Raw genomic sequence first — 27,914 nt, 5'->3', positions numbered from 1 at the left:
AAAAAGTCATGCACACCTGTGATCCTAGCACTGGGGCGGTGGAGACAGCAGGGTCCCTGGAGCTTGCTGGCCAGCTAGTCTCGCTGAATTGGTCAACTCCAAGTTCAGTGAGAGACCCTGTCTCAAAAAGTAAGACAGAGGGTACTCAAAGAGGCCACTTGGTAGGGATCTCTCGATTTCAGAGGCACACACTGATGTAACCCCTCAGACACACACACACACACACACACACACACACACACACACACACACACACACACACACATGTTTTAGTTCCCCCGGGGCTTCACCACAGAGAGTCACTTTGTTACTGCTGAGAAGACCTGAGCCCAAACTCAGAAATCAAAGGTAGATTCCTCTGGAAAGCTGTGAGGGAAACAGAGCCAGGTTTGTCTCCTGGCTTCTGGTAGGTGCCAACAATTCTCAGCAGGGCGTGTGTTCTAGATTCATCCTCCAGCCTCTGCTCATGTCTTCACACGTCCTTCCTCACTCTCCATGTGACTCTGTGTCTTTACCCAGTCTTCTTACTCGGGGGCACTAGATGTGGGGTGCAGGGTCCGCCCTGACTTAGTATGACTGATCAGAACCCCACCTGTGAAGTGGCACCTGCTAATCCCTTCTGAAAATGATTTTTAAACAAATGACAAAAACATTAATGTGTAGAAATAAAAAGAGTGAGAGGGCACACAACCAAGGGCATGAACTGACACAATTATTTTGAAGAGAAGTGTCTCAAAGAAGTAATACATTTCTTAGCAAAATGGAGAAAGCTATAAGCTGTGGGCATGAGAAAGGCTTGTAAGGAATAATCATTCTCATGGAAAAGTATTCAAACTCTAAGAGTGAATAATGAAGCTAGAGCCTTCAATGCCAACATCAGAAAATGTCCTCAGATGTGACCAGATGCCTCATGCTCCTTCTGTGCCATGATGGATGGCATCCTCAAACCATAAGACAAATTAAACTTGGATCAAAGGCCCTGCAGGTGACGGGAGCTCCACAAGAAGACCAACAGAGCCAACTAAGCAGGGCCCAGAGGGACTTGTGGAGACAGAAGCACCAACCAAGGACCATGCGTAGACCAGACCTAGGCCCCCTACATAGATGTAGCCAATGGGCAGCTCAGGCTTCAGGTGGGTCCCCTAGTAAGGGAGAGAGGGTTGTCCCTGACGTGGACTCTGTTGCCTGATTTTTGATCATGCCCCCCTGCTGCCTCGCCAGGCCACAGGGGAAGAGGACCTAATATGACTGGATGAGTTAGGTGGATTGGTATGGGGGGCTCCCCTTTTCTGAGGAATAATGGAGAAAGGAGGGAGGAAAAAGAAGGGAGGGTAGGACCAGGAAGAGAGGAAGGAGGGGGCTATGATCAGAATGTGAAGTTAATTAATTAATTAATTAAAAAAAAGAAAGAAAGAAACTAAAATAGTCTGGAAGATGGCTCACTGGATAAACCATCTGCCTTGCAAGCGTGAGGAACCAAATCTGAACCCACAGAACCCACATAAAGTCAGGCAGGTATGTCAGCTACCCATAATCTCAGCACCTGTGAGGCACAGACACGGGATCTCAGAGCAAGCTAACAAGCTAGGCCAGCTGGCATTGGCGAGAGCTGGGTTCAGCCAAGGACTCTGCTGAACTACATAAAGTAGGCAATGACCATGGAACACACCCAGCGTCAACCTCAGGCCACCACAGGTAGGCACACCCATGTGCAAACACACCTGTACCATTGTGTGTTGATACACATACACACATGAACATGGATCATGTGGATATATACGTGTCCAAAAGGGGGAGGGAGGGGAGAGAGGTGGGGAAGGGAGAGACTGAGAGAACATATGAGTCTTCAAGTGGTTGGAAATCATCTTCAACCCACGTACACTGGTAAACAGTGAATATTACTCCAATCTTTGGAAGAGGCTGGACCCACCTGCTGGATGCTAGGAGGCACCTTCAAAAAAGAGTGCCATGGACAGAGCACAGACATCATCCTCTTTAGAGATGTAACCCCCGATCAGTACCCAATAATCCTATGAGGTCAGCACTAAACACATACTCATATGAGCAACACTCAATGGACCCAGAAGGCTGTATTTATACACACATATGTATAAGCATGTAATAATAATTAAAGAAGCAATCAAGAATTTGAAAGGGAGTGAGGTACATGGAACGAATCAGAGCAGGAAAGAGTGGGTGAAAACAATGTAAATACAGTACTCGTGTAAGAAATTCTTTTTTAAAAAACTAAAACGTTAAAATAGAAAAAGCAAGTGCTCAAGTGAAATATGTCACTGAAATCTGTTAATGACAGAAGAATCAAAAAAGCCATGATCAGGCCACTCCAAAGTTTTTCACACCCTGTTCCTTGGCCAGCCATGAGGGTTATCTATCAAGAGTGTCACAGAGAGTCATTAAGGCCGGTTTCTCGGCTTCTGCAGGGGCGCTGTCCTGAGCCAGACAGTGCAGAAAGCACTTACCACAAGCCAAGTCTCACAAAACCAATTTCACCAATGAGAAAAGTGGAGGCTCCAGTAAGTCAAGCCACAAGTCCTGCATCAGATAAGCAGCTCTCAGAACAAAGCCTACTCTCTCAGTGATTCCAGCTTGCCTCTCGGACACATCATTAAAGCCTTATAGGGCGTCAAATAACAGAAAAAGATCATTAGCATTGGAAGTGCAGAGTGAGCCATTTATCACAGTAAATGTGTTGGCTGGACAGAAATCCTGCTGGCCCGGCAAGGGGACTCTCCTGTGGGCTCTGTGGGCATTGCTGAGCACAGCAAACACCACATAAGATGTGATGGACCATAGGCACAGCTGCAGAGGATGAGATGTGATGGACCACAGGCACAGCTGCAGAGGATGAGATGTGATGGACCGCAGGCATAGCTGCAGGGGATGAGATGTGATGGACCACAGGCACAGCTGCAGTGGATGAGATGTGATGGACCGCAGGCATAGCTGCAGTGGATGAGATGTGATGGACCACAGGCACAGCTGCAGTGGATGAGATGTGATGGACCACAGGCACAGCTGCAGTGGATGAGATGTGATGGACCACAGGCATAGCTGCAGAGGATGAGATGTGATGGACCACAGGCACAGCTGCAGTGGATGAGATGTGATGGACCGCAGGCATAGTTGCAGAGGATGAGATGTGATGGACTGCAGGCAAAGCTGCAGAGGATGAGATGTGATGGACCGCAGGCACAGCTGCAGTAGATGAGATGTGATGGACCACAGGCATAGCTGCAGAGGATGAGATGTGATGGACCACAGGCACAGCTGCAGAGGATGAGATGTGATGGACCACAGGCATAGTTGCAGAGGATGAGATGTGATGGACCGCAGGCACAGCTGCAGAGGATGAGATGTGATGGACCACAGGCACAGCTGCAGAGGATGAGATGTGATGGACCACAGGCACAGCTGCAGTGGATGAGATGTGATGGACCACAGGCACAGCTGCAGAGGATGAGATGTGATGGACCACAGGCACAGCTGCAGAGGATGAGATGTGATGGACCGCAGGCATAGCTGCAGGGGATGAGATGTGATGGACCACAGGCATAGCTGCAGGGGATGAGATGTGATGGACCACAGGCATAGCTGCAGAGGATGAGATGTGATGGACCGCAGGCATAGCTGCAGGGGATGAGATGTGATGGACCACAGGCATAGTTGCAGAGGATGAGATGTGATGGACCGCAGGCACAGCTGCAGAGGATGAGATGTGATGGACCACAGGCACAGCTGCAGAGGATGAGATGTGATGGACCACAGGCACAGCTGCAGTGGATGAGATGTGATGGACCATAGGCACAGCTGCAGAGGATGAGATGTGATGGACCACAGGCACAGCTGCAGAGGATGAGATGTGATGGACCGCAGGCATAGCTGCAGGGGATGAGATGTGATGGACCACAGGCATAGCTGCAGGGGATGAGATGTGATGGACCACAGGCATAGCTGCAGAGGATGAGATGTGATGGACCGCAGGCATAGTTGCAGAGGATGAGATGTGATGGACCACAGGCACAGCTGCAGAGGATGAGATGTGATGGACCACGGGCATAGCTACAGAGGATGAGATGTGATGGACCACAGGCATAGTTGCAGAGGATGAGATGTGATGGACCGCAGGCACAGCTGCAGAGGATGAGATGTGATGGACCGCAGGCATAGTTGCAGAGGATGAGATGTGATGGACCACAGGCACAGCTACAGAGGATGAGATGTGATGGACAGCAGGCATAGCTGCAGAGGATGAGATGTGATGGACCACAGGCATAGCTGCAGAGGATGAGATGTGATGGACAGCAGGCATAGCTGCAGAGGATGAGATGTAATGGACAGCAGGCATAGTTGCAGAGGATGAGATGTGATGGACCATAGGCACAGCTGCAGAGGATGACTGGGGAACAGCCCTGGTTGGCAGGTGTGAGGGGTGTGGGTTCGGAAAGAGAGCAGCTGGTTTTAAGCTAGGAGCAAAATAAGATGAAGCCACTGCTTGGAGGATTTCAGAAAGTAGTTATGGATGCCGAAGAAAGCAGAAAATTCCTAACAATGAGGAAGAGGATGGCCATCCTGAGAATCTTTCATATGCCAGGCACTGTGCTGGGGACTTCCTCGCACTGTTCCATGAGCTATGTCAAACCTTTATCTCTATTTCATGGATAACATGGTGTTTCCCTCAAAACGGGGAGAGCCTGATTCTGCAGATTTTTCTGTGTATGGAGAAAACACAACCTTTGAAAGAACCAGGCAAATCCAGATCTAAATCCCTCCTAACCATGCACTGTGAGACCTGCTCTTTCTGAGCCCTGGATCCCTCATTTATGAAGAGGAATATACTCCTTGTTCATATTTATGGAGATGATTATTCTTCCTGGTTGGCATTAAATTAAATGGTGTACGGGCTGGCGAAACAGCTCAATGGGAGAAGCATTTGCTGCCAAGCCTGATGTCTGAGTTCTATCCTCCTGCCTCACTGAATAGAAAGAGAGAACCGGTTCCTACAAGTTGTCTTCTGACCTCCACAATCAAGCCTGGTACACGGGAGCCTGTGTGTTCACAATTGAGCAGATCCTTGCACACGCATGCACACAAACATACAAAATACAATAGATAGATAGGTAGATAGATAGATAGATAGATGGATGGATGGATGGACGGACAGACGGACGGATGGACGGACGGATGGACAGACAGACAGACAGATAGATAGATGATAGGTAAAATGTATATAGCATATTATTGCAATATCTAATACATCGTAGGAACTCAACAAATGTGGTTTTTGTTTCCTTTTCCTCTTTCCTCTTGCTCAAAGTGTAGAAATGGTGCCAGTTTCCTCATCTTAGTATCTGCCCTTTAGATGATAACCCATGTGCATTGCACTACTCTGAGATGCACCCACCATACACTCATACACAGAAGTGAGGGACTTAGAGGAAGAGTATTAAGAAGCAATTCTAATAAACGTAAATGCAAAAATCTCCCCTTTGCTGGGACCCCCGATACAGTTAATTGGATTCTGCTGGTGCTTAGCTGCACATTAGAATCATCGGGAACATTAAAAATGCCATGGTCAAGCGATCACTCATCAGTTCATTCAGGATCCCCAAGATGCGGTCCAGCTACCCATGGTTTAAAGAACTCCTTAAAGGCTTGGGCTTCTAGTAAGCTGCGAAGAGAGAGCCACTTAGCAACTGATGGAATGGTTCTCCAAGGTCAGGCAAGGGACCAGTCACATCAGCATCCTCTTTGAACTTGTTAGGAATGGGGATGCACAGGCCACACCCAGTCTGAATCAGAAACGCTGAGGCTCAGGCTGAAGCCTGTATTGAGCCAAGCCCTCTATGACAATCTGATTCAGGAACAAGGAGTAGATGGTCTAGCCATCTAGTCGTCTTCTGTCCAAACCAACTGATGAACATATCCCATGTCCCTTTTGCGTTCAATCTCAGCATCATTACACAGTCCTATCTGAGTTAGCTGATAATCCTGTGGCTAGTTCTCCACCTTTTCAATCCCACATTCCTGCAGCAGGCAGTGCCAACCTGAAGCCAAGTCTAACCACATCTCTTCTCTATCTTCAGGGCACCTCAGTGTTTCCAGAGTAGAATCTGCACAGTGTGCAACGTTCTCACTGACTGCCCTGTGCTTATCTCCCCACCTTCCTCTCCCATCACCCTCCTCTTCCTCCTCACCCTCCTCTTCTAAACCCTGTGTTTGTGGTTCAGAACCTTTGTGAGGACAAAGAGCTAGGAAAAACTATCCTCTTTGGATTCCTTTCCTGGTTATATCTAGCCATTTTCATTAGACCGAAAGGCCCCTCTTGCCTGTTCAAACCCCAGATGAAGTTTCCTGCTCCGTGGTCCCACGATGCTCTCTGTCACTTTCACCATAGCCTCGCCATGCTAAAGTGCCAAGTATCCCTTCCTGACTCAATATCCCTCGTTAGATCATATTCCATGGTGGATGCTCAGAACCAGAGAGCGACTGGGTGTGTGTCGGGAGCCGCTCCGCCATTACAAGATGACGTTGGTTTCCTGTTTCCTGGTTCTTCACGGAAGCCCTTGCGGCCAGTGCGCATGCGCAATTACGTCATCCTTACATAACCTGCTTACGCAGACGATATGCTAATTGGGTATTCTCTAGAGCGCCAATGATAAGAGGACACGTCCCTATACGCCCCTGAATTCCCTATATAAGCCTCGGGTTTTTTGGGGAAGAGGTCCTTCTCCATCTGCTATCAAAAAGAGCTGTACAATAAAATCGCTGTCGGAAGAATCCTGAGTTGCCGCGTCTCCTTTATCGGCGAAGGCTGAGCGCGACAAGTGGTGCCGAAACCCGGGAACTGCCGACCCCTGGGTGAAGGAACGACTTGAAGGACCCCTGACTGCTCGTCGGAAGAGGATTCAGAACTGACGGCGTGAGAAGCCTAGGCACTTTTCTGCAAGGTATGATTTCTGTTGTTTGATACGGTCCGCTGTTGCTGGTTGCTTTCGTTATCGTTTTGCTGTGTCGCCTCTGTCTGAGTTGTGGGAAACGGGACAAGACTTGCACGTCCCTTTTCTGTGCTACAGATTAATTTGCTGTCAGTCTCAGGTAGATAACTGAGCAAGCGCTCCCGCTCCTGTAGATAAAGGAAGCATGGGAAATCAACAAGCTAAGCCGATTCTGGAGGCAACGCGGGCGTTGCTTAGACAGAGAGGTTTAAATCATGTATAGAAAATGAGAGATGTAGGGAGACGGTTAACGAAGGACAGAGGGTTTTGGCCGACCATCAAGATAGTCTATCAGAAGCAGAAAAGGGAAGAGGTTTAAGGAGAAAGAAGAAACCTCGAACAAAAAGATTTGAGTTTAAGCAGAGAAAGAAAAGAGTGCTAGCAATAAAAAACAGGAAAAAGGGGAAAAATGAAAGTGATACAAAGGAAGGTGGTGATCAAGTGAAGATTACACCACCAAAGAAAAAATTGTATCCTATTTTAGATGAGTTTAAAAATTTAAAAGTTAGAGATTCTTCCTCGGAGGAGACGTCTTCCGAGGAGGAACAAGAAGATGCCAAAGAGGATGAGGCCTCATCCTTACACAAGGCTCAGGACCCTCCTGTAAAAGGAGTGCAACCCCCCTCAGGACCTAGTTCACCGCCGGGAGAAACATTGCAAAGGCTTTATCCTTTAAAGGATCTTGAGGCATTGACAATGAGACTCCTGATTCGGAAGAAGGAAAGAAAGAAAAAAAAAAAATTGAAATTAGGAAGGATAATTTAAAAGCTCTGGGGAATTATTAGTCGGCTCCTTTGTGGGGTCAATGACAGCTGACACCAATGGCCATGATTAATGGAGGAGCATTTGGTAATACTACTTTCAGCTGGAATACATCTGACCTTTTTGAAACTTCTAACAGGTGATTCAGCTTGGATGCAAATGGAAATGTCAGGGTTATAAGAATTATATCAACTTATTCAAACAAGTTGCATTTCTCATTATCAACATGTGTGTGTTACCCCTCTAAGCTATGACTTTGCTATGTCTTTTAATCAAAATAAGATTATTTCAGACTATCTTGCAGGAAACTGGACGTTGGAAGCAGAAAGGCTATCCCGACAACTTGTCTTTCAGATTGCACAGTTGAATGGGACTCGAGTGGAAATCGTTACCTTCGGAGACTTTGCTTCTTGGCTGCAATCTGCATTCTCTTACTTTAAAGAATGGATGGGGAGGGGTTCATCTGGCCTTATGTTAGCTGTGGGACTGGTTTTCTGTCTTTGGTTGCTCTGCAAATTTAAAAGACAACAACAGCGTGACAGAATTGTGCTTGCACAGGCTATGCTTGCTGTGGAACAAGGGGCATCTCCTCAGGTTTGGCTTAGCATGCTCAAACATTGAGACACTATCCTGATTCTAGCATTCCTGACGGGCACAGGTTCCCATTGCACCAGGATGCTACAGGATAGACCTGTGCACCTCCCGGGGCTCGAGTTCCCATTGCACGGGAATTCAGGTGTACAGGGTCTCCGTCCATGTAACTTCCTTGATCGCTCCCTGCTGCTGATGCGGAGAGCTGGATCGGTAATTTCATGGCTTCAGTTTGGCATTTTTAATTGAAAGTTAAGGGGGAGATGTCGGGAGCCGCTCCGCCATTACAAGATGACGTTGGTTTCCTGTTTCCTGGTTCTTCACGGAAGCCCTTGCGGCCAGTGCGCATGCGCAATTACGTCATCCTTACATAACCTGCTTACGCAGACGATATGCTAATTGGGTATTCTCTAGAGCGCCAATGATAAGAGGACACGTCCCTATACGCCCCTGAATTCCCTATATAAGCCTCGGGTTTTTTGGGGAAGAGGTCCTTCTCCATCTGCTATCAAAAAGAGCTGTACAATAAAATCGCTGTCGGAAGAATCCTGAGTTGCCGCGTCTCCTTTATCGGCGAAGGCTGCGCGCGACAGGTGTGTCTGATCCTCCACAGAATGTCAAGCAAATGATGTCTAAGCCAGGACATCTAAGACTCCCATGATCACACCAATCACTCAGGGATCTGGTTACAGTACAGTTTCCAGCAGAGTAGGAGTGGGATAGGTTCTGCACTTCTTCCAGGCTCCTAGACGATGCTGATCCTGTGGTCCATGGTCCACCAGATATGACCTGGATGGTTAGGACCATGACCAGGACCCTTGTAGGCTGATTCATGTCATGCTAGAAAAGACCATGTTGTTTTGCAGGAATGCTAGTGACTGATAAGAATTGAGTGATGCTACTTATTAATCTGTTCTCACAGCATCCGGCATCCTGGAGTTTTATCTCTTTTTTTTCTTCCTGTTTGTTTGAAAGAGACCATAATCAGTCCACTTGTGGGCCATTCCCGGCACAGCTGCAGTCCCCAGCTGTGTTGGTCAGCTTTCTGTTGCTAGAATAAATGGCCAAGATAAAGCAACTTGAAAACCTCGTTGCTAGAGGTTTCCGTTCATTAGCAGTTGGCCAGGTTGCTCTTGGCCCTGTGACAGAGCAGGATGTCGCAACAGGTGCCATATCAGTCAGAGGAAACTGCTGTTCACTCCATGGCATCTGGGAGGTAAAGAGAAAGAGGATGAGGCTAGTACCTCAATATCCCCTTCAAGGCCTGACCTAGCATCCTCCCACTAGGCCCCCACCTCCTAAAGTTTCTTCCACTTTTCTATGGTAACAACCAGGATCCAAGTATAAAATACATGGGTCTTTGGGGAGAGAGTCAAGACCCAAACTACAGCATCATCACAAACAATGAGAACTTCCTTTTCAGCAGCCTCTGTGTTGAGGCCAAGTACTAAGAGTTTGTTTGGGTTTTTTTTGTTTTGTTTTGTTTTGTTTTATGGGAAGGGTCGGAGAGATGGCTCAGTGGTTAAGAGCACCCTCTGCTCTTTGGGGGTCCCAAATTCAATTCCCAGAAACCACATGGTGGCTTACAACTATCTATAATGGGATCTGGTGCCCTCTTCTTGCCTGCAGGTGTACATGCAGATAGATCATTGATAAATCTTTTTTTTTTTTAAGGAGGGTGGAGGAGGGGAACTTTTCTCAATGCAGAATCCATATTCTGTTTGGGAACTAGAATCTTGGAAGAAGAAGGAGAGAGGCCAACAGGGTACAATCCACAAGACTAACCCTTCATTCAGTCCCCTTTTGTGTAAAGACAGGTCACTATTATGTGCCCTGCAGTGGAGGCGTGCGTTCCTAGCGGTCGGCGTGATGTTCTCATGGCGAGCAATGGAAAGCTACAGAAGAAACGGAGACAGTGACAACATCAGAGTTCTGGGGTCGGGCCACCATGGTCCCAGCACCAGGTAGGTGGCTCTGGAGCAGAGGGGTTACTCTAGAGAGGTGGGGGAGGACTTTCAGTTGAAGACACTGAGCCGGACCTGTACAGACTCCCAGCTACACCAGGCGGCATTTTACCCCCACCGCTCACACTCAGATCAAAGAGTTGGGAACCTCATGCAGCATGCTGAATGAGGTTTTCCAGAGATATCACAGGACTGTTAGTCATCTATAATTCTGACCAGCTGTTCTGAGCGCATCATCTCATGTCATGTAAGGTTGCAGGACCTTCACGGGTCATTTCTGAAAATAACTTTATGGTAAAAGATGCCTAATACACACACCATGGTTCAGTTTGAAGGGATCCAAATTGATTATATATTGTGGAATGTTCAAGGGTTTTTTTTTTTTTAACCAGTTTGCTCTTTTTAAAGTCAAAACAATAAACTGTTTTTCAACAATTCGCCACGCTTTCTGGAGCATTGAATTCCCAGGCCAGCCACACTGGCCAATACACAGCCCTGTTCACGTACTGCTTCACCTCTCGCCAGCACAAGGCACACAGCAGTACAGCTCCAACTGGGGCTTTTGTCATCACTCATGCCAGCTCTCGTCATGTTTATCTTTTATGATGGATCTGTCCTGCCATCCTGTCAGTGGATTTCTTCTAAATGCCAGGCACTGGGAATGTGATGAGCCAAGCAGAGAGGTTCCTGGCAACATCCAAAGTGCATGGCCAAGCAGAGATGCTCTTGGCAACATCCAAAGTGCATGGGGCCCTTAGCATCGGTGAGAGCCCAGAGGGAGTGGCCAGGGACTAAGGCGTATACAGTAGGTGGGGGTTACTCTGCTGTGATGGCTAATGTTTATCGTCAACCTCACTGGGTTACCATGGGAACCCATCTGCAGGTGTGTCTGTGTTTCCAGAGAGGCTTAACTGTGGTAGGAAGACTCACCCTGAAGGCGATGGAACCGTTGCATGGGCTGGGGTCCTGGACTGAGTGAAAAGAAGAACGAGCAACAGCAGCGACCTCTCTCTGCTTTGTGACTAGAGATGTGGCGTGGGCAGCTTCCTCAGCTCTTCTTAGCATGTGCTCCCCTCCGTGACAAGTCATACCCCTAAAGTGTAAGCTTACAATAACCCCTCCCACATGCTCACAGGAGCATGCTTATGTGCATACACACACAAATAAATAACTTTAAAACTGATATTATTGGGGGCTTAAATGGCCAAAAAATATACTTATTCGGGAAGCGCCTCACAATTATAGTGAAATGCTTTTCCAGTGAAACAATGTGCCCATTATCTTCCTCTTTCCTGTGTGCATGTGCAAGTGTATATGCATATGTGTGCTGTGCATGTGAAGGCCAGAAGATGCCTCAGGTGTCGTTCCTTAGAGGTGTTCTCTCTCTCTCTCCCTCTCTCTCTCTCTCTGTTTTGTTTTTTTAAAGATTTATTATTATGTATACAGTGCTCTGCTTGCATGTACTCCTACAAGCCAGAAGAGGGCGCCATATCACATTACAGATGGTTATAAGCCACCATGTGGTTGCTGGGAATTGAACTCAGGACCTTTGGAAGAGCAGGCAGAGCTCTTAATCACTGAGCCATCTCTCCAGCCCCTCTTTTTGTTTTTGAGACAAGGCTTGGAGCTCACCAAATAAGCCAGGCTAGCTGGCCAGTAAGCTCCAGGGATCTGTCTCCACAGTGTTGGACCACAAGCTTTCTTACATGGGTTCTAGGACTTGAACTCAGGTCATTATGCTTGCAAAGCAATCACTTTCCTGGCTGAGCTGTCTCTCCAGCCCATCCCCTCATCCCTCTTGCTTCTTAAATGCATTAAGATATGCTGTGTTCTAGTCAACCTCAAACAACTACTCAAAAGTTTGACTGACGGTCAGGTTGGCTAATCTTATACATTGATTCAAGCTGCACATGTTCAGTATTCAGGAAAACTGTCACTTGAATGTTACTAACTCCAGTGACCTTGGCTTACTGCAAACTCCTCAAGGGGAATAAAGATTTGATAGCTATTTTTTCTATCTCTTTCCAATTCATGACGTATATATATATATATATATGTGTGTGTGTGTGTGTGTGTGTGTGTGTGTGTGTGTGTGTCTGTGTGTGTCTGTGTGTGTGTATGTTCACTTGAGGTTTTTTTTTTCTTTTTTTCTTTTTTCCCCATGACTTCAGTTATTCTCTTTTAAGTTAGGTACTGCCTGGCATCTACACATGTAGAAAGTTTTTTTTTTCTATTAACCCCATAAGAAGAAATAAGACATCACAGTGACAATTAGGTGCCCCGCCTCAGCACTTCCCACTGAACAGCCGGGGAGATGCAACAGATGCCTTTCCACCGCCCAGCTCCTGTGCAGGCCTCAGGGCTCTCATCTATTCAGACCATAGACCTTCAGGGACAGAGAACTCATCACTGGTACCCGGGTTGACCCACTTTCCCGGATCCCCATCTTCACTCCTGCAGAGGGAGGAGGAGAGGACTGATGGGATAGGCTGTTGTCTGTTATCTTGTTCCTTTACGGCCATTCTTCAGATATCAGGAGGTTTCCATTTCCCTAGCACTGAATTCCCGGGCGGGGTGGGGGGGGGGGTTCTCCTGCAGTTGTCTGTCGTCTTTCACTAGAGTCCTTAGTTGTCATAAAGGACACACAGTGTTGCTTCTCTGGGTTTAAAGGGTATGAATGCTGTCACAGTGTATTCTTCTGCAGCTTCTCCTGGCTCCATATTATCTTTGTAGACAATGCAGCTCAGAGTTATTGGTTTGACTGCCCAGTGCTACTCTGTTGTACGTCTATGATACATTAGGATACACAGGCTGCACCACATGGTGCTGAGTCTGGTCCCTGTGTATGTGTGGAAGCTTCATCTATCCACCTATTAATGAGACAGCGGAGCCGGGCGTGGTGGCACATGCCTGTAATCCCAGCACTCGGGAGGCAGAAGCAGGTGGATCGCTGTGAGTTCGAGGCCAGCCTGGTCTACAAAGTGAGTCCAGGACAGCCAAGGCTACACAGAGAAACCCTGTCTCGGAAAAAAAAAAAAAAAAAGAGAGAGACAGCTGCTGAGCTGAAGGATATGGTTAGATATTAGAGATATCGCCTCAGCATTGTCCAGCATTGTCCAGCATTGTAACAATGCTTCCACCCATAGTGTGAGTTTCTACCAGGTCACGTTTTTGATGCCACTGTCACCTTCAGATTTAAAAATCTGATGCATCCTTCATGCTTATATGAAGACACACAAAGTTCTTAGAGAAAAAGAAAACAAAACTATTCAATAAATAGCTTGTTGTAGAAGTTTCCAGAGCAGTAAATGGCTATTTAAATTAATTGACTACCTTATTTTTTAAAGCATGCAAACAACAACAGTCATAGTAAGGAAAATTATGTGGAACAAATACAAAATTGTCTACGGGTTCTCCGATCGGCACATTCTTTTCATTTTTATACAATGCATGTTCATTGATTTGCCAGTTACTTGCTGTCTTAACCAAACTGAGTGATTTTATTAGTATATAATAATTGTACAGAATAATGGGTTTTACGATGACATTTCCACACAGGCATGTAAAACACTTCAATAACATTTGCCTTCTCTGTTGCTCTTCTTACTTCTCTCTCCGTTTCCAAATCCCTTTTACTTTTCACTCAGCCTTCTTTCCCAGAATTCCACATAAAACAGACGATACTCATCTTTGTATGTCTGGCTTCTTTCACTTAGGCCTCTAGTTCTGTCATTTTCCTGCAAGTCACATGACTTTGCTCTGTATGTCCAAATAGCACTCCACTGACTGTGTATACCATGATAAACTGACTGAATTTGTTACTAATTCACTACTGCTTTGTCTTATCCTGTATGTGTACTTCTCAAGTAGGTTTCTATGTGCTTTCCTGGATGTGTATTCTAAAGTATCTGAGTGAGACTAGAGTTAACAAGAGTGCACAGAACAAGTTTATGGGTCAGACTTGCCTCCCTGTTGTCTTAGAAACTGTTTTTTTTTTTTTTAGGCATTGTAATTCTTAAGAACAGAACTGTTTCCATATTCACCTGTTGACATGATTTCTTTTGCAGCAAAATTCAAGTACACACAAACGCAAAGCAGAGTAAAATAGAAAACAAGTGTTCCCAACGCAAGCCAGCAGCTCATAAAGCAGCCTTTCCTCCCCTCTTCTTTGTCTTGAATCTGTTACTTTATAAATGTCCCGGTAAAGAACCGCTGACTACAGTTAATCGATGCTTGATGCAATCTCGTCCCTACTAGAACCAACACCGCTGAGTTTACAGTTGTAAAAATGGCTAAGCGACAATCCTAGGCCACTCTAGTTACAAACTGTCTTTACTCAAGGGTCTAATTTGAGATGCAGATGTGATGACAGCGACGACGGAAATCTTCTTTCGGCAGATAATTATCCGAGCTGATCAGAGTGATTGATGCTCGGCGTTCCTGGTCCTCCTGAGAAATGAAACCAGTTCCCAGTTCCATAGGTCTGTTCCTTGATGTCTTTATTCTGAAGAGTCTCTCCCACGGATTTGGGACTGAGAACCGCCTTTAGTTGTAGCTGCCGCCCCTACCCTTCTAATAAGTGACTGACTGACGCTTTCTGGCTGGATCCGCTGTAGGGGGCCCCGCACACCAGCGGGGGCGCTCTTCTCTCCTAGGTGCTCATCTTGCATCCTCGCCATCTGCAAAGCACGAAACACACACTGCTCTTAGCGTCGTCGCCATAGTGGCTAACAGTATTTCCTCCCGAGCCTACTACTCCTGTACGCGCCAAATAGGAAGCAAACACCGAATCCTTGCTGTCTTCAACCGTCCAACCTAGAGTGATCTGCCCGTGGAGAAACGTGACCATTTGGTAAAACTGAGTAATGCGTAAGGATGAGAACACAATTCTCTCTGCTCTACCCATGAACTGAAAGCCCCCATTTAGTGGCTTTGGTAGCTAGAATTATTATACGCAAATGTTATATATTATATTTGAAGGGGGGTACAGCTGTCTGCAATGCCAGGCTCTGCTCAGAATCCCTGTGGCCTTTTCATAACATCTGTTTACAGGACGACATTTCTCCTCATCCCACCCCCACCCACCCCACTCCTGACTTCCCCCCTGCTAACACTGGCACCTTCAGAGGCTGCTGTTGAGCAGTGGAGTGGCTTTGGCCACAGGCTCCCTGAGTACCTAGGGTGTACCTCCGCCTGTAGCAGCTCTTGGTCCGTGTGTCCATCAGGGATCTGGGAGGGAAGAATTTCCAGCCTCTGATCAGCATGTGGCTCTGCCTAACTCAGACGCCCCGAGTACCAGCCGGGCCCAGGCTTTGGCCGCCCCCTATGGGGCTGTGCTAAAATAGCACCTCATTCGGTTTCTTTACTCCTTTCCTAGGATGCTTCATGGATTCTCCCATGACTACCCTGGTGAACAAATCCCACGAACATAGATTGTCAACTCAAAGAGGGTTTCAGGGGAAGATGGCTTAAGAATTTTAGTTAAGTACCTGTCTCTACAGGAAGAAGTCATGTCCTTCTTGCCCTGCGCCTTGGAAAGTCTGCATCTAGTTTTTTTCTTAAAAATTGTAAAGTCATTAAACGGGTGTCACCGCAACGTGATGTGAAAGCGGACATTTAAAAATAAAGCTTCCGTGAGGACTGGAGAGATGCCTCAGAAGGGAAGAGCCAAGCCCGCTGACTTGAGGCCAATGCCTGGACTCCATGTTTAAAAGCCCAGTGTGGTAGCATGCATTTAGGATCCCAGCATTCGTAAGGTAAAGTCGGGGGTGGGGGTTGGGGGTGGGGTAGAGGCAGGAAAATAGCCCAGAATCTGGCGAGCAAAGCCAGCCTGGTGTACGCGCACTCGTCCTCAAAACAAGACAAAGGAGAGAGAAGACTGAGTCCTCTGACTCTACACCGCCCCCTCTCGACACACATATATATTCACACTCAAACATACAACACTAATAAAGTTTAAAATGTTTTTAAATGACACTTCCTTTTTCTTCCTTCCCCCCCCCCCCCAGACAGGGTTTCATGTAGCCTGGGCTGGCCGTGAACGGACCCTCCTGCCTAGACCTCCTGAGTGCTTGAGTCACAAACAGGCCACCACGTATAGCCACATTCCTCTTTCAGCTTACCCAACCAAATCTTAATTCCATAGTGGCTTGATATCAGCTATCTACTATATAAAATGTCTAAGTCAGGTAAGGTACAGTGTTCATTTCTCTCCTTAAACTTCTACTTTATTCTACTTGTAGAATAGGATTTCATCCCAACTGTAAAAGATTCGTATGCTTTAAACTCTGATTATTTGCCTGATCATAATTCTCTGTTAGGGAAAATGTGTGTGCGTGTATGTGTGTTAATTTTCTATGCCTATAATTCTAGATATGAAATTTCTATCAAAATGGGATTTTATTAGAATTTATCACAAACGCCTATATGTGTAAACTTTGATAATTTTATTGGGGAAAAATAAACATGCTATTGGAAATGTATTTGTTAATTCTATGGATAATATATATATATATATATATATATATATATATATATATATATTTTTTTTTTTTTTTTTTTTTTTTTTTTTTTTAACTTCTGGATGACCGTTTCCACCCAATCTCCAAAGCTTCCTAGAAAGATCTTATATCTGGGCCAAAGCACCTTAATCAGATACAGGATGGCTAAGAGACACACCACATTTGTGTGTGTGTGTGTATGTGTGTCTGTGTGTGTCTGTGTGTGTCTTTGTGTCTGTGTGTATGTGTCCATGTGTCTGTGTGTCTGTGTGTGTCTGTGTGTGTGGTGGGCAGGATCAGGGCGCTTATCAGAGATGAAAGAAGGCCTCCAAGATTTCTCCCACATACAAATGCTCTTTAAGACTAGCTTTTTAGAGAGCCACACTCCAACAAGTCTCTGTGTGTCATGTATGTACCCTAGGAGGGAAAACACCAACTTTACCCAAGCTCCTCATTAGCAGTGGTGGGGGACCCCAACAGTCAGGCGAACCTTGAAGATTGTGAGCTAGGTTAGTGACTGAACCCAAGCTGGCACCTGGGGGTCCTCATTCCCAGTCTGATGAGCTGTCACCTGCTGACACAGCCATCAGCTCTGCCTTACTCATCACCACTGCAAAGCTAGCACTTGCTGGATTTTCCCTCTAGGCCACACGCTCTCTGAAGCATGTCACATTCATTTAGTGCTTGCATTCGCCCGTGACACAAGCTTTAGTACCATCTTCAGTTTGCAGCTGAGGAAGTGGAGCCTCAGAGAGGCAAAGCGGCACAACCGATATCAGACGTTCAGTATTGTAGAACTGTTCAGCTCCAAAGCGTGTCTCCGTAGCGGGCACAAAACACCAACTCTGGGAGGTGGCCGCTCCTACAATATTCTGTGGTTGGTCCGATTTGACTGCAGCTGCTCTCTTGGACTACCAGCCCATCAAAGACAATGAAATCTACTGCAAACATGCACTGCTTGTCACCGGTTTCTCAGAAGCATGGGGTTTTTTTTTTTTTTTTTGGAAGGGCTCCTATTTTTAAAACAATGGCTGGTTCACACTCAGAATCTACAGCACTAGGCAGATGGTTCTCAGACACTAGCCTGCATGAGAATCTCTCACGGGCTCCCATTGCTAGAATTTCAGTTCAGTAGGTCTGAGCTTGGATCTGAGGATTTGCGTTTCCAGTGAGTTCTAGCTGTTGCTGATGTTGCCAGGGTCAGATCCTACCAATCTGATCTCTCCCAGCAGCAAACTGCCTCGAGACATCCAGCAGGAATGGTTCAGTCAGTATCAACGCAGTGTTTTCCAAACTTGACCATATATACCTGGATCCCCTAGGGCGCTCTGTAAATGACACTAACTCTGTGTCTGGCCCTCAGACAATGACTTCATTGGTGTGGGGACATTTTTGTTTTCAACCAGAAGCTACCACTAACAGTGCTGTTATATACACCCTAGTGTGTGACTTTCAGTGAATATACATTCTGTTTTATACATACATACATATGCACATAAATTGTATTAGGTTTATACAATTAACTTAGTTAAGGTTTCCATTGTTGTGATAATACGGTATTACCAAAAACAACTCGGGGAGAAAAAGGGTTTTCACCTTACACTTCCAGGTAACAGGGAAACTAGACTGCTCTGGGGGCAGGAACTGAAGCAGGGGCTTGTTCCTCATGGCTTCCTCGGCCTCCTTGCTCGTGGCACCCAGGGCGACCTGCTCAGAGTTGGCACCACCGCTCCCTCCAATCGCTACTTAAGAAAATGCCCCCATCAGTTTGCCTACAGGCCAGTCTTCCTTAATTGAAGTTCTCTCTTTCCAAATGAATCTAACCCATGTCAAGTTGAAATAAAAACACTGGCCAGTAAAAACAATGTAGAAGGAGTAGAGTCATATCTCTAACTTCAGTGTGAGCCTTAAGTATTTAGTATAAAATAATTTCCCACAAGACGCTGGAGCACAGCAGGGCTCTGGGTTCCTGACCTGGTAGCCTCTGTGGGTACCTGTTCTCCCTTCCTCACTTCCTATTTAGCCACAGATCTGTTACTGCCTCTCACCCTGATGACCTGGTAAGAAGCTGCCCTTGGTCCCCACATCCATCTCAGAACCACAACAGCTTTGTCCTCTCAATCACGGCTCAGCAAGGAGACAACAGCTCACAGCAGGAACACTTTGTCAGAATCAGGATGCTCCTCGCCTGCCCAGGGGTGCAGCTCCTGCCTTTCCAGAAGGTTCTTGTTCATGTTCATGCCTGGTGCTTCCCAGCTCCCTGACTCCACATCAAATCTCCAGAGCTACTTTCTTCTTTGGTTGTTCTGAACACATTCAACCCCCTTCCTACCTCTCGGGTGTTATCTGCCTTGCCCTCTCATCTCAGAGTGTTCCCTGTATTCCTAAGCAAGCAGCACCTCTTTTATTTCTTTACTATCATCTCTCCTTGCTCTCCTCCCCCACCCCCAACCCCTGCCGCCCCCATGCTTCTCAACTCCCAGGGGAGAGGACCAGGCAGACAAGAGCACTTCAGGGTCCTTGACAATGACACTGCAGATTACCTTGCGTGCTGTTCACTGGAGCTACGGTTGCTTCCTCATCATTGACCATCAGTTCCTCAGGGGAGAAGAGCATGTACAACCTCTGGATCAAGTCAGCACTGGTCCCTGAGTGGTGGCCATGATTGTCGCCTACTACAAAGAAATGCTGCTCCTGAGAACCAGAGTCTCCAAACAGCTCACTGTCTCCTGCCTCGATTTTGTATACCTCAGGGATGAGTCTATGGGGGGGGGGGGGAGAAAAGGAATCAAAGTGGTTAGGCAAGTCCCTTGTCAGCTTAAATGCAAATGTAGCCATCCATCAGAACAGAAATCTATCTTATGCACATGAAAGAAATAGTCCTAATGGGGTTTGTGGATGAAATGTGAGACAGGGGCCGTTTTCTAATATCCCAAAAGAGAATTAAACACATATTTGTCCCAGAGGTTTTAGGATTCCAAACCAATGTTGTTTTCATTGCTAAAATTTTATTGGGGACTCGGGGTTTTGCTTTGCAAAGTCAGAGTTGGCCTTGCAGCTCTGTCATATGCTTTCTAAAAGGCAGATGCTTTCTTTGTCACGTCTTCCTTCCAACCTTTGACACTATAGGCTCTACTTTGACACTAGACAACCTGAGTTGTATTACGTAATTATCAATATGAGATAGGTTTAATAAAAACAACAGATATGGTTGTTTATCATATAATTATAATATAGATTGTGTTCTAGCTTCCACTAGCCAGTGGTACCGTCACCTACACAACATTTAAGACACCCTTGCACAGGCCAAATCCTGCATTCTGGAAATGAAATGTCATTCACTTCACATTCTTGGGTAATGACCCATTAACCACCAGACAATCTATCACTTCACATCCTTTAGGACTGTTTCCTGGGCTGCACTTCCATATCAGAAATTTCTTAACTCACAATAGACCATCGTCGTCGTCTGTGCCAGCATCCTCTGGGAGGGGGAAGGTGATATTAGCACACTTGGCTTGCAGATCTCTGGGGGGGTATTTGTTGATGCCACCTGGAGACAGAGTAGAATTCTTAGTCCAGTTTTTACCTTCCCACATAGCAACTATCATCCAAAGAGTCAGCTCATCTTTTCCTGGAGATGGAAGTCTCTTCAAAAGAAAATTAATCTTCTGAGGAACTTAGCAAAGTCAGCACGCTGGCACTGAAAGACCTTGTTCTTGCCAAGTCAATGAGATACAGCAGTAATTGAATTAAAAGTTTCCATGTTCTGTGATATAACTCAAGGACATCTCTGAATTCCTCCTATTACCTGTTTCCCTCTCACCCATACCCCAGAAATGGAGGCTCTTCCTAATAGGCTCTGTTGGCTGTTGAAGTTATCTTCCTTATTTTTACCTTGGAGTTGAAAGAAGACACTGTTTTTGTTTTTAACTCATTAGTAAATATATCACCTAAATGCCATGGTTCCTAACTGTAAGTTGAGTCCTGGGATTGTGTGTATGCCAGAACCCTTAAAATCTTGGGAAACCCTAGCAAGCTCCTAGCCACTGCAGATAACCGCACAATGTGGCTTTTTGCCCTATTCCTGATTCCCAGCACAGGCCAGGACTTGCTTGATGCTCTAAGAACTTGGACTAGTCCATACCTTTGACCAAAATTACAGTGACAAGGGTAGAAGCTGAGGCAGCTACTCTCCAAGTGCTGCAGTGAAAAGGCACCTCTCAAATCTTTACCTGGTTGCACCTAAGCTAGATGTCTTGAACAGAGGCTCTAGAAAATATTTGTATCTATGAATCATAAGGATTCAAGTCCAAATCAAAGATGGTTAATAATGACAAGGTAGACCAGATATCCTTGGGAAAGGTGGAGCAGGTAGAGAATAGTGGCAGTGGGGGTTTTATTTATTATAGTGGTACACTTTGTTAAGGGTTATACTAAAGTGCAGTTTCATGGAAAAGAGCATAGTCCTGGGTCCAGAATGTGGGGGGTTGAGTCTAGAATTTACCAGGCATTAATTACAAGCTTTTGAGAAATGTATTTAATGTATCTGAACCTTAGTTTTTCCTTTAAGGAAAAGGAATATAAATCGTTCTCTTTGAAGGCTATGTGGAAGATTAACTCATGTAGCCATTTAGAGAACCAAACACTTAGTAATTGTTCACAAAGTCAGGCTTACAGGAAACCTTTCACCTATTTGATGATCTCCTGTCTGGAACTTTGAGAGCAGCAATGCCCAAAGTCAACAAGACTTTTCTCTGACATTCTTCTACTGCACCTTATTCAAATCCCACCACTCCCTTACTAGGACTAAGATGCATTTGACAACAGGCCAACTGACTGCATGCAGAGACATCCCTAAGGCAATAAAGGAGAGACACTTGAGCGACTTACGTCTGATTGAATGAACAAAAGGCTTGACAAATTTGATGATATAGTCCAAATCTGGCTTGTGTGTCCGGCCAAGCTGGACTAAGTGATGATCGAGGGGTTGGCTTGCTAATTCTTCTAACTCCATGTCATTGTGAATAGGACCAAAGGAAAATACAAATATGGAGTAGCCTTGGCACTTGGCTCTCAGAGATGCATTTCTCAAAACATCTTTGTCTAAAGAGTTGGTTTCACCCGCAGTTACTATAAAGATAACTTTGTTTTTCCTCAGATTGGGAGTTCCTACAAAGACATTGTCAATTGTCCACTGAAGGGCGTGCCCAATAAAAACATCTCCATTGAGCGGCTGAAGAGATTCCTGGAGATGATGTTTCATTTGGTGTACACTGTTGTAAGTGAGCAAATCGAATTCCAGGTAGGCTGGGCATTCTTCAGTGTTTGGTAGATAGCCTGGAGGGGAGTAGGTCAGGACAGCCACTCTGTCTCCTAAGACAGAGGTCAGTGGAGCTGGGGTGATGTGAAAGTAATCTAGTACAGAAGTTATAAAATCTCTCACTTCCTGAAACTCATTATGTCCTACTCTTTGAGATGCATCTATGAGGAAAGCCACATCCATGTAATATTCTTGAAGGGAAGCATCGCCAGGCTCATCAGTAAGACCCTCTTCCTTTCTGCCATGATTGTCATGTTCTGCAACAGAATAACAGCTTGAGTCACTCATAGTGAAAGGGTTAACTGGAAACTCTCATGAATGCAAACACCATGGCATGGGATGTTATTATTCATTCCCATACCATGACAGACATCACTAATCAATACAATAGCAGACATCACTAATCAATCTCAGTACATGTTCCAAGATGCATCCTTCAAAGATGCTTCACTTAGTATAGAGAATAATTTCTACTTGACACATATTGTCCAATAAGAAATCAATTTGCTACCAACTTCAGGTTTTTCTAAAAGTGACAGATTTGACCCCAAAATATCTTAATGCAAGAAGAGAAATATACACCTAATTTTAGTGCTCCCACATGATTACAAAGCCTGTGGCACACATTCACAGCTCCTGAATACTTAATTATAAGGAGTAAACACCAGAGGAAGTACAGCTGTCAAAGTTACACCTCATGTGCATATATATATGTAGACAAAAGGTTCATCCATAAAGCATCATCATGAGAGCAGGTTAAGTCAACACTGACTCTAGAGCCTTGCTGCTATGTAAGATACGGCATACACTAAGGCTTGGATACTCTGAGTGGAGGTCTGCAACTATCAGCCTACAATAGCTCACACCATGAATCACAAGCACTGACGGGCTCAGTTAACATTAATTCCTTTCATGCAACTTCTCAATGAAGAAAAGAATATCCCAACACACTCTCTCTGTCTCTGTCTCTGTCTCTGTCTCTGTCTCTGTCTCTGTCTCTGTCTCTGTCTCTGTCTCTGTCTCTCTCTCTCTCTCTCTCTCTCTCTCTCCCCCCTCCCTCCCTCCCTCCCTCCCTCTCTCCCCCTCCCCTGCCTCTCTCTCTGTATATGAATGTACTTGCTATGTACATGCATGTGGGGAGGCTGGAAGTTGGAACTGGGTGCCTCCTTTACCACTCTCCATATCACCTCTTTGAGACAGGGTTTCTCATTGGACCTGACACTTCCTTTTACAGCTAGACTGAGAGCTCTGGGATCCACCTGTCTCCACCCCACCCCGACTTCCCACTTACCCGCACCCCACCCGGGACTGGCGTTACATCTGTATGCTGTCATACGCAGGTCTTACATGAGTGCTGGGGATCTGACTCGGGTCCTGATGCTTGCAGGGCAGGCACCTTCCCCACTGTGCCATCTCTCCACCCCCTCGGTTTGCATTCTTATGCAAGCTATTGCGCTGCTGCCAGTGATATTGCTTTAGATCTATGGGATTATGAAAGTTTTCTATACTCCTAGGAAGGCAGGCTAGTTGGGAGGATGTTGAGAATCATCAGCTCTGTAAGACAGGAAGTAGATGGCCTTGTCCTTTTCCTCTCTGCAAGAAGTATGCTTGTAAGCATACTCAAACAATAAGTAACTTTCTAACTGGCAAAGATAGGTTGATTCCATTCTTGCTCAACCTGTCACTAGAAGCCTACACATTTAGTGGTTTTATTTAATCCTCCGAACAGGAAACAAACCAACAAAACTAGACTAATGCTATAAAATTCAATAGCAAAATAAACCTCAACCAGCAAACCACAGTGATTTTATTAATATTGAAAATGCTTTATTAGATAGTTTTTAAATGTTCAATGAACCCTAAATTCCTGGGGCAAATCCACACTGCCTTTTTGTCTACTCTTGGATTTGACTTGCTAAATCCCTTTTTAGAGTAATTTTTGTATCTATATTAGTTAAGAAGGGTGGTCTAGACCAGGTATGGTGGTGCACTCCCTTAATCCCAGCACTCAGGAGGCAGAGGCAGGCAGGTCTCTGTGAGTTCAAGGTCCAGGCCAAGCTACATAATGAAACCCTGTCTCAAAAAAATAAAAAAATAAAAATGGAGGCCTAGTGGCTGGAGAAATGACTCAGTAGTTAAGAGCATTTGTTGCTCTTGCAGAAGACCCAGGTTCAGTCCCCGGCACCCACATGGTGGCCCACAGACATCTGTAACTGCAGTTCCAGAGACTCTGGTGCTCTCTTCTGCTCTCCACAGGTACCAGGAATATACATTATATACAACATACATGCATATAAAATATATACACACACACACAAATAAATCTAATTTTTAAAAAAGAATGATTGTACATAGTTTTACTTTCATATAATTTCTTTGTCTGGATTTTGGTATCAAAGGGGCCTGACTTCAGATGAGTTGGTAAACAGTCTTCGTTAATGCACTATAAAAGCTTGTATAGAATTGGTATTCATGGCCAGGTAATGGCGGCCCATGCCTTTATTCCCAGTACTTGGGAGGCAGAAGCAGGCAGATCTTTGAGTTTAAGGCCAGACTGGCCTACAGAGCAAGTTCTAGGACAGCCAAGGCTACTTAGAAAAATCCTACCTCAAAAAAAAAAAATCAAAATAAATAGTTGGTATTCATCATTCCTCAGAAGTTTTGTTTAATTTGTAGTAAAAATCATGAGATGAGAAGACTTCAAATACAAATTCAATCATTTTGACAAGCTAGTTAGGTTATTTCTTTTTGAACAAACTGTGGTGATTTTCATACTGTAAGAAATTTGTGTCTGATTTATATTCAAAAATGGCTCATTGTATGCCCTTGTCACTCTTTGAAAGCTGTAGAATGTGGGAGACGCCCCCTCTCTTGGCTTACACTAGTTGTTTGTGTCCACTTTTCCTGGTGAGTCTGATTATAGCTTTATCAATTTTATTGATCTCAGAGATCTGACTGTTGACTTTACTGACTTTTCTCATTTCTTGTTCACTAAGACCTTAAATGTTATTGATTTTGTTGTTGTTGTTGTTGTTGTTTTGAGATAAGATTTCTCTGTTTCAGCCCTGGCTGTCCTAGACTCACTTTGTAGATCAGGCTGGCCTCGAACTCATAGCTTTCCACCTGCCTCTGCCTCCCAAGTGCTATTAAAGGCATGCACCACCCTGCTAGGCTGTTACTGCTTTCTTTTGTTCACTCTGGGATTGCTTGTCTGTCTGTTTCTGGCTTCTTAATATGGAAATTGAGGTCACTGCTTTGAAGCCATTTTCTCTCTCTCTTTTTTTTTTAAGTCACTATGAGGCATTTGATATCTTATCAGCATGCTTTAGTGGCCTCTTAAAGATGCTGGAATGATGATTTCATTTTTATTCCTTCCAAAATGCTAATTTCCTTATTGAATTTTTTTATTTATTTATTTATTTTTTTTTTGCCACAGATTATTTTAAAGTGTTTTATTTCTTTTCTGAAAGTTTGGGGATTTTTCAAAGATCTTTCTGCTAATTATTTTTTACTTTAGTTCTATCTGAGTCAGAAAATATACTTCCTATGACTTGAATATTTCAAAATTCTTGAATATTGTTTCACGGCCCACAGTATGGTCTATTTTGGCAAGTCCTTCATGAGCACTTCAAAAGAACGTGCATTCCGCTCTTGGAAGGAATGTTCCAGAAGTGCCTAGTAGGTTATACTAGCTGATAAAAATTGCTTAAAAAACCAAACCAAAACAAAAAAAAAACCTCACAAACAAACAAAAAACCCTACCATGTACCTGCTTTCATTTTTCTACCAGATATTGGGAGAAAACATAAAAATTACCTTTTTTTTTTAGTTCTAATTATTTGACCTTTTTCATTGGAGTAATTTCTACTGCTGTATTTTCAAGTGCACCGTTGTTTTCTTTTATTTTCTCACATCCAAGCTGTCTGCCCTTAACCTCCTATCTGGATACTGTCCCTTCTAACACCATGGTTTTCATCTCTACAAATACTAGTTGAGCACAAGAGAAATGGCTCTGTAGGTAAAAGCCTGAGGATCTGAGTTTGGGTCCCAGCACCCAGGTAAAAAGTGGAATGTGGCTGCACCTGTAACCCTAGCACTGTGGGGTGCTCACTGGCTGTCACCCTGGCTCCATCAGTGAGAGGCCCTGTAAGGAGGACGGCAAAGAGTGGTAGAGCAGGGCACCAAATGTCCTCCTCTGGGAGCTGGTCACACACGTACCAGGTTCACGGTACGTTTATAGTAGCCAATAGGACCCTGTGCTTCACAAGCTTGTTTGAAATGTGCAAGCGTCACATTCCCCACCAGGGACCCAGCTTGAAGTTCTTGCTGAACTTCTGGTCCCGATGGGAGTCCTGTGTGAACTGCTAACCAACAGACAAGAAGTGAAGACAGCGGCATGCGTATTTGAATACCCATTGCCGTCGGTGCCACATAACGCACATCACCTCCAAGGCATCTCTGAAAGTCTCAGCCACAGCTCGTGGGGGACTCTACAGACAACTGAATGGGTGTTTCTGACACTGGGGGGTCACCGCTATGGACATGACTAACTGCTATCTGTGTTGTCAGCAAGAACTCTGATTTCCAACAGCCATTTCTTTGTTTTTTAAAGGACCAACTAGCATACTTTTCTAGACACAGAGGACATGATGCCGTAGCTGCTGTGGGAGAAGAGGAAGGACTGCCTGATCAGGGTAGTAAAATGCTTTTCCATGCATGCCCAGATATATCACTATTTCGTTTTTTCTGCTTTCTTTTTACAAGTGAACTATAATTGCATCCCCTACCAATTACTCAAAGACAAATCCTTTTTTAAAGAGGTACAAACCACCTACAAGTAACCGCTAAGAACAGGTTCCCTTCCTACTTTGAATATTTTCACAAAAATCAAAGAAATTAAATACAGATGACTATGCCTTAAAAAAATGCTAAAATTTTAGTCCCACACAAGGTATGATTGTTCTATTTTGAGTCTAAGTTCATGTTATTTGGGGAGACTCGGGCTTCAAAGAGATTTCTCCTTTAAGGAAACCTGGCAGAGCCTAAATAAAACACGCACACAGCTCACAGTAATGCTCTATGCTCTCTCAAAATGTCAACGGAACTAAATTCTCACCTTCGGTTCTGTGGAAGAACTTAGGTGACAGGACAGAGTGGGGGAGCTGGCTTCGTTACCATGCACAAGGCGTGGGTGGAATACAACCAGGTTTCTGGGGAAATACCCCCTGAGACTAGCCTGCCGTTAGCCAAAGATGTACGGCACAGAGCCAAGTACGGGGGAGGTGGGTGCGGAGGGGGGTTAAGGAGTGTGCAGAGAGTGTGAGCCAGCACTGCTGTCTGCCATGATACATGTGGGAAATCTTCAGACATTTGTGAGTAATCTAGTGGGCTCTCTTGCAACTTAACCAGTGTCAAAATTAGCCATGGATTTTTCTTTTCTTTTTTTAATCTTTGTTTTTTTTTTTTTTTTTTTCTGTTGGTGGTGGTTTGGTGTTTGTTTGTTTTTCAAGACAGAGTTTTTCTGTGTGGCCTCAAACTCACAGAGATCTGCCCGCTTCTGACTTCTGGGTGCTGGGATTAAAGGTGTACACTACCACCACATGTCTTAGCCATGGGCCTTAAAAAAATTTTTTTTAATAAGTGATGTGTGAAGCTGAGGCTAATTTGTGTATTGAGTTCTAGTCATGTGAACAATATCTGATATTTTCCTTTTTAAAAAATTTTACCTTAATTTGTGTGTGTGTGTGTGTGTGTGTGT

General features: G+C 45.0%; 1 protein-coding gene and 2 long non-coding RNA genes across 3 annotated transcripts in view; 1 reads left to right on the top strand and 2 right to left on the bottom strand.

Annotated features, from left to right (window-relative positions):
* Positions 1 to 6,518: 6,518 nt before the first annotated feature.
* On the top strand, positions 6,519 to 8,915 carry LOC311580999. The gene is made up of 2 exons (XR_014773627.1): positions 6,519 to 6,968; positions 8,071 to 8,915. It is a non-coding gene; the product is annotated as an uncharacterized lncRNA (long non-coding RNA).
* On the bottom strand, positions 6,895 to 8,071 carry LOC311581000. Its single transcript, XR_014773628.1, has 2 exons — positions 7,075 to 8,071; positions 6,895 to 7,038 (listed from the first exon to the last, which is right to left on the bottom strand). It is a non-coding gene; the product is annotated as an uncharacterized lncRNA (long non-coding RNA).
* A 4,891-nt stretch (positions 8,916 to 13,806) lies between the features above and the next one.
* The window catches only part of COL6A5 (collagen type VI alpha 5 chain), a 97,759-nt gene continuing 83,651 nt past the window's right edge, over positions 13,807 to 27,914 (bottom strand). The window contains exons 37-40 of the mRNA XM_084751670.1: positions 21,727 to 22,413; positions 20,284 to 20,386; positions 19,377 to 19,594; positions 13,807 to 15,012 (exon numbers count right to left, since the gene is read on the bottom strand). Of these exons, the coding sequence (XP_084607796.1) occupies positions 14,993 to 15,012; positions 19,377 to 19,594; positions 20,284 to 20,386; positions 21,727 to 22,413 (1,028 nt within the window). The 3' untranslated portion in view covers positions 13,807 to 14,992. The remainder of the gene's footprint in view (positions 15,013 to 19,376; positions 19,595 to 20,283; positions 20,387 to 21,726; positions 22,414 to 27,914) is intronic.

The sequence above is a fragment of the Acomys minous genome (genome assembly GCF_964271855.1).
Source record: "Acomys minous genome assembly, chromosome: 13".
In the NCBI taxonomy this organism is placed as follows: Eukaryota; Metazoa; Chordata; class Mammalia; order Rodentia; family Muridae; genus Acomys; species Acomys minous.
The sequence above is the reverse complement of the archived record's forward strand: the minus strand, read 5'-3'. Positions and strand labels throughout refer to the sequence as shown.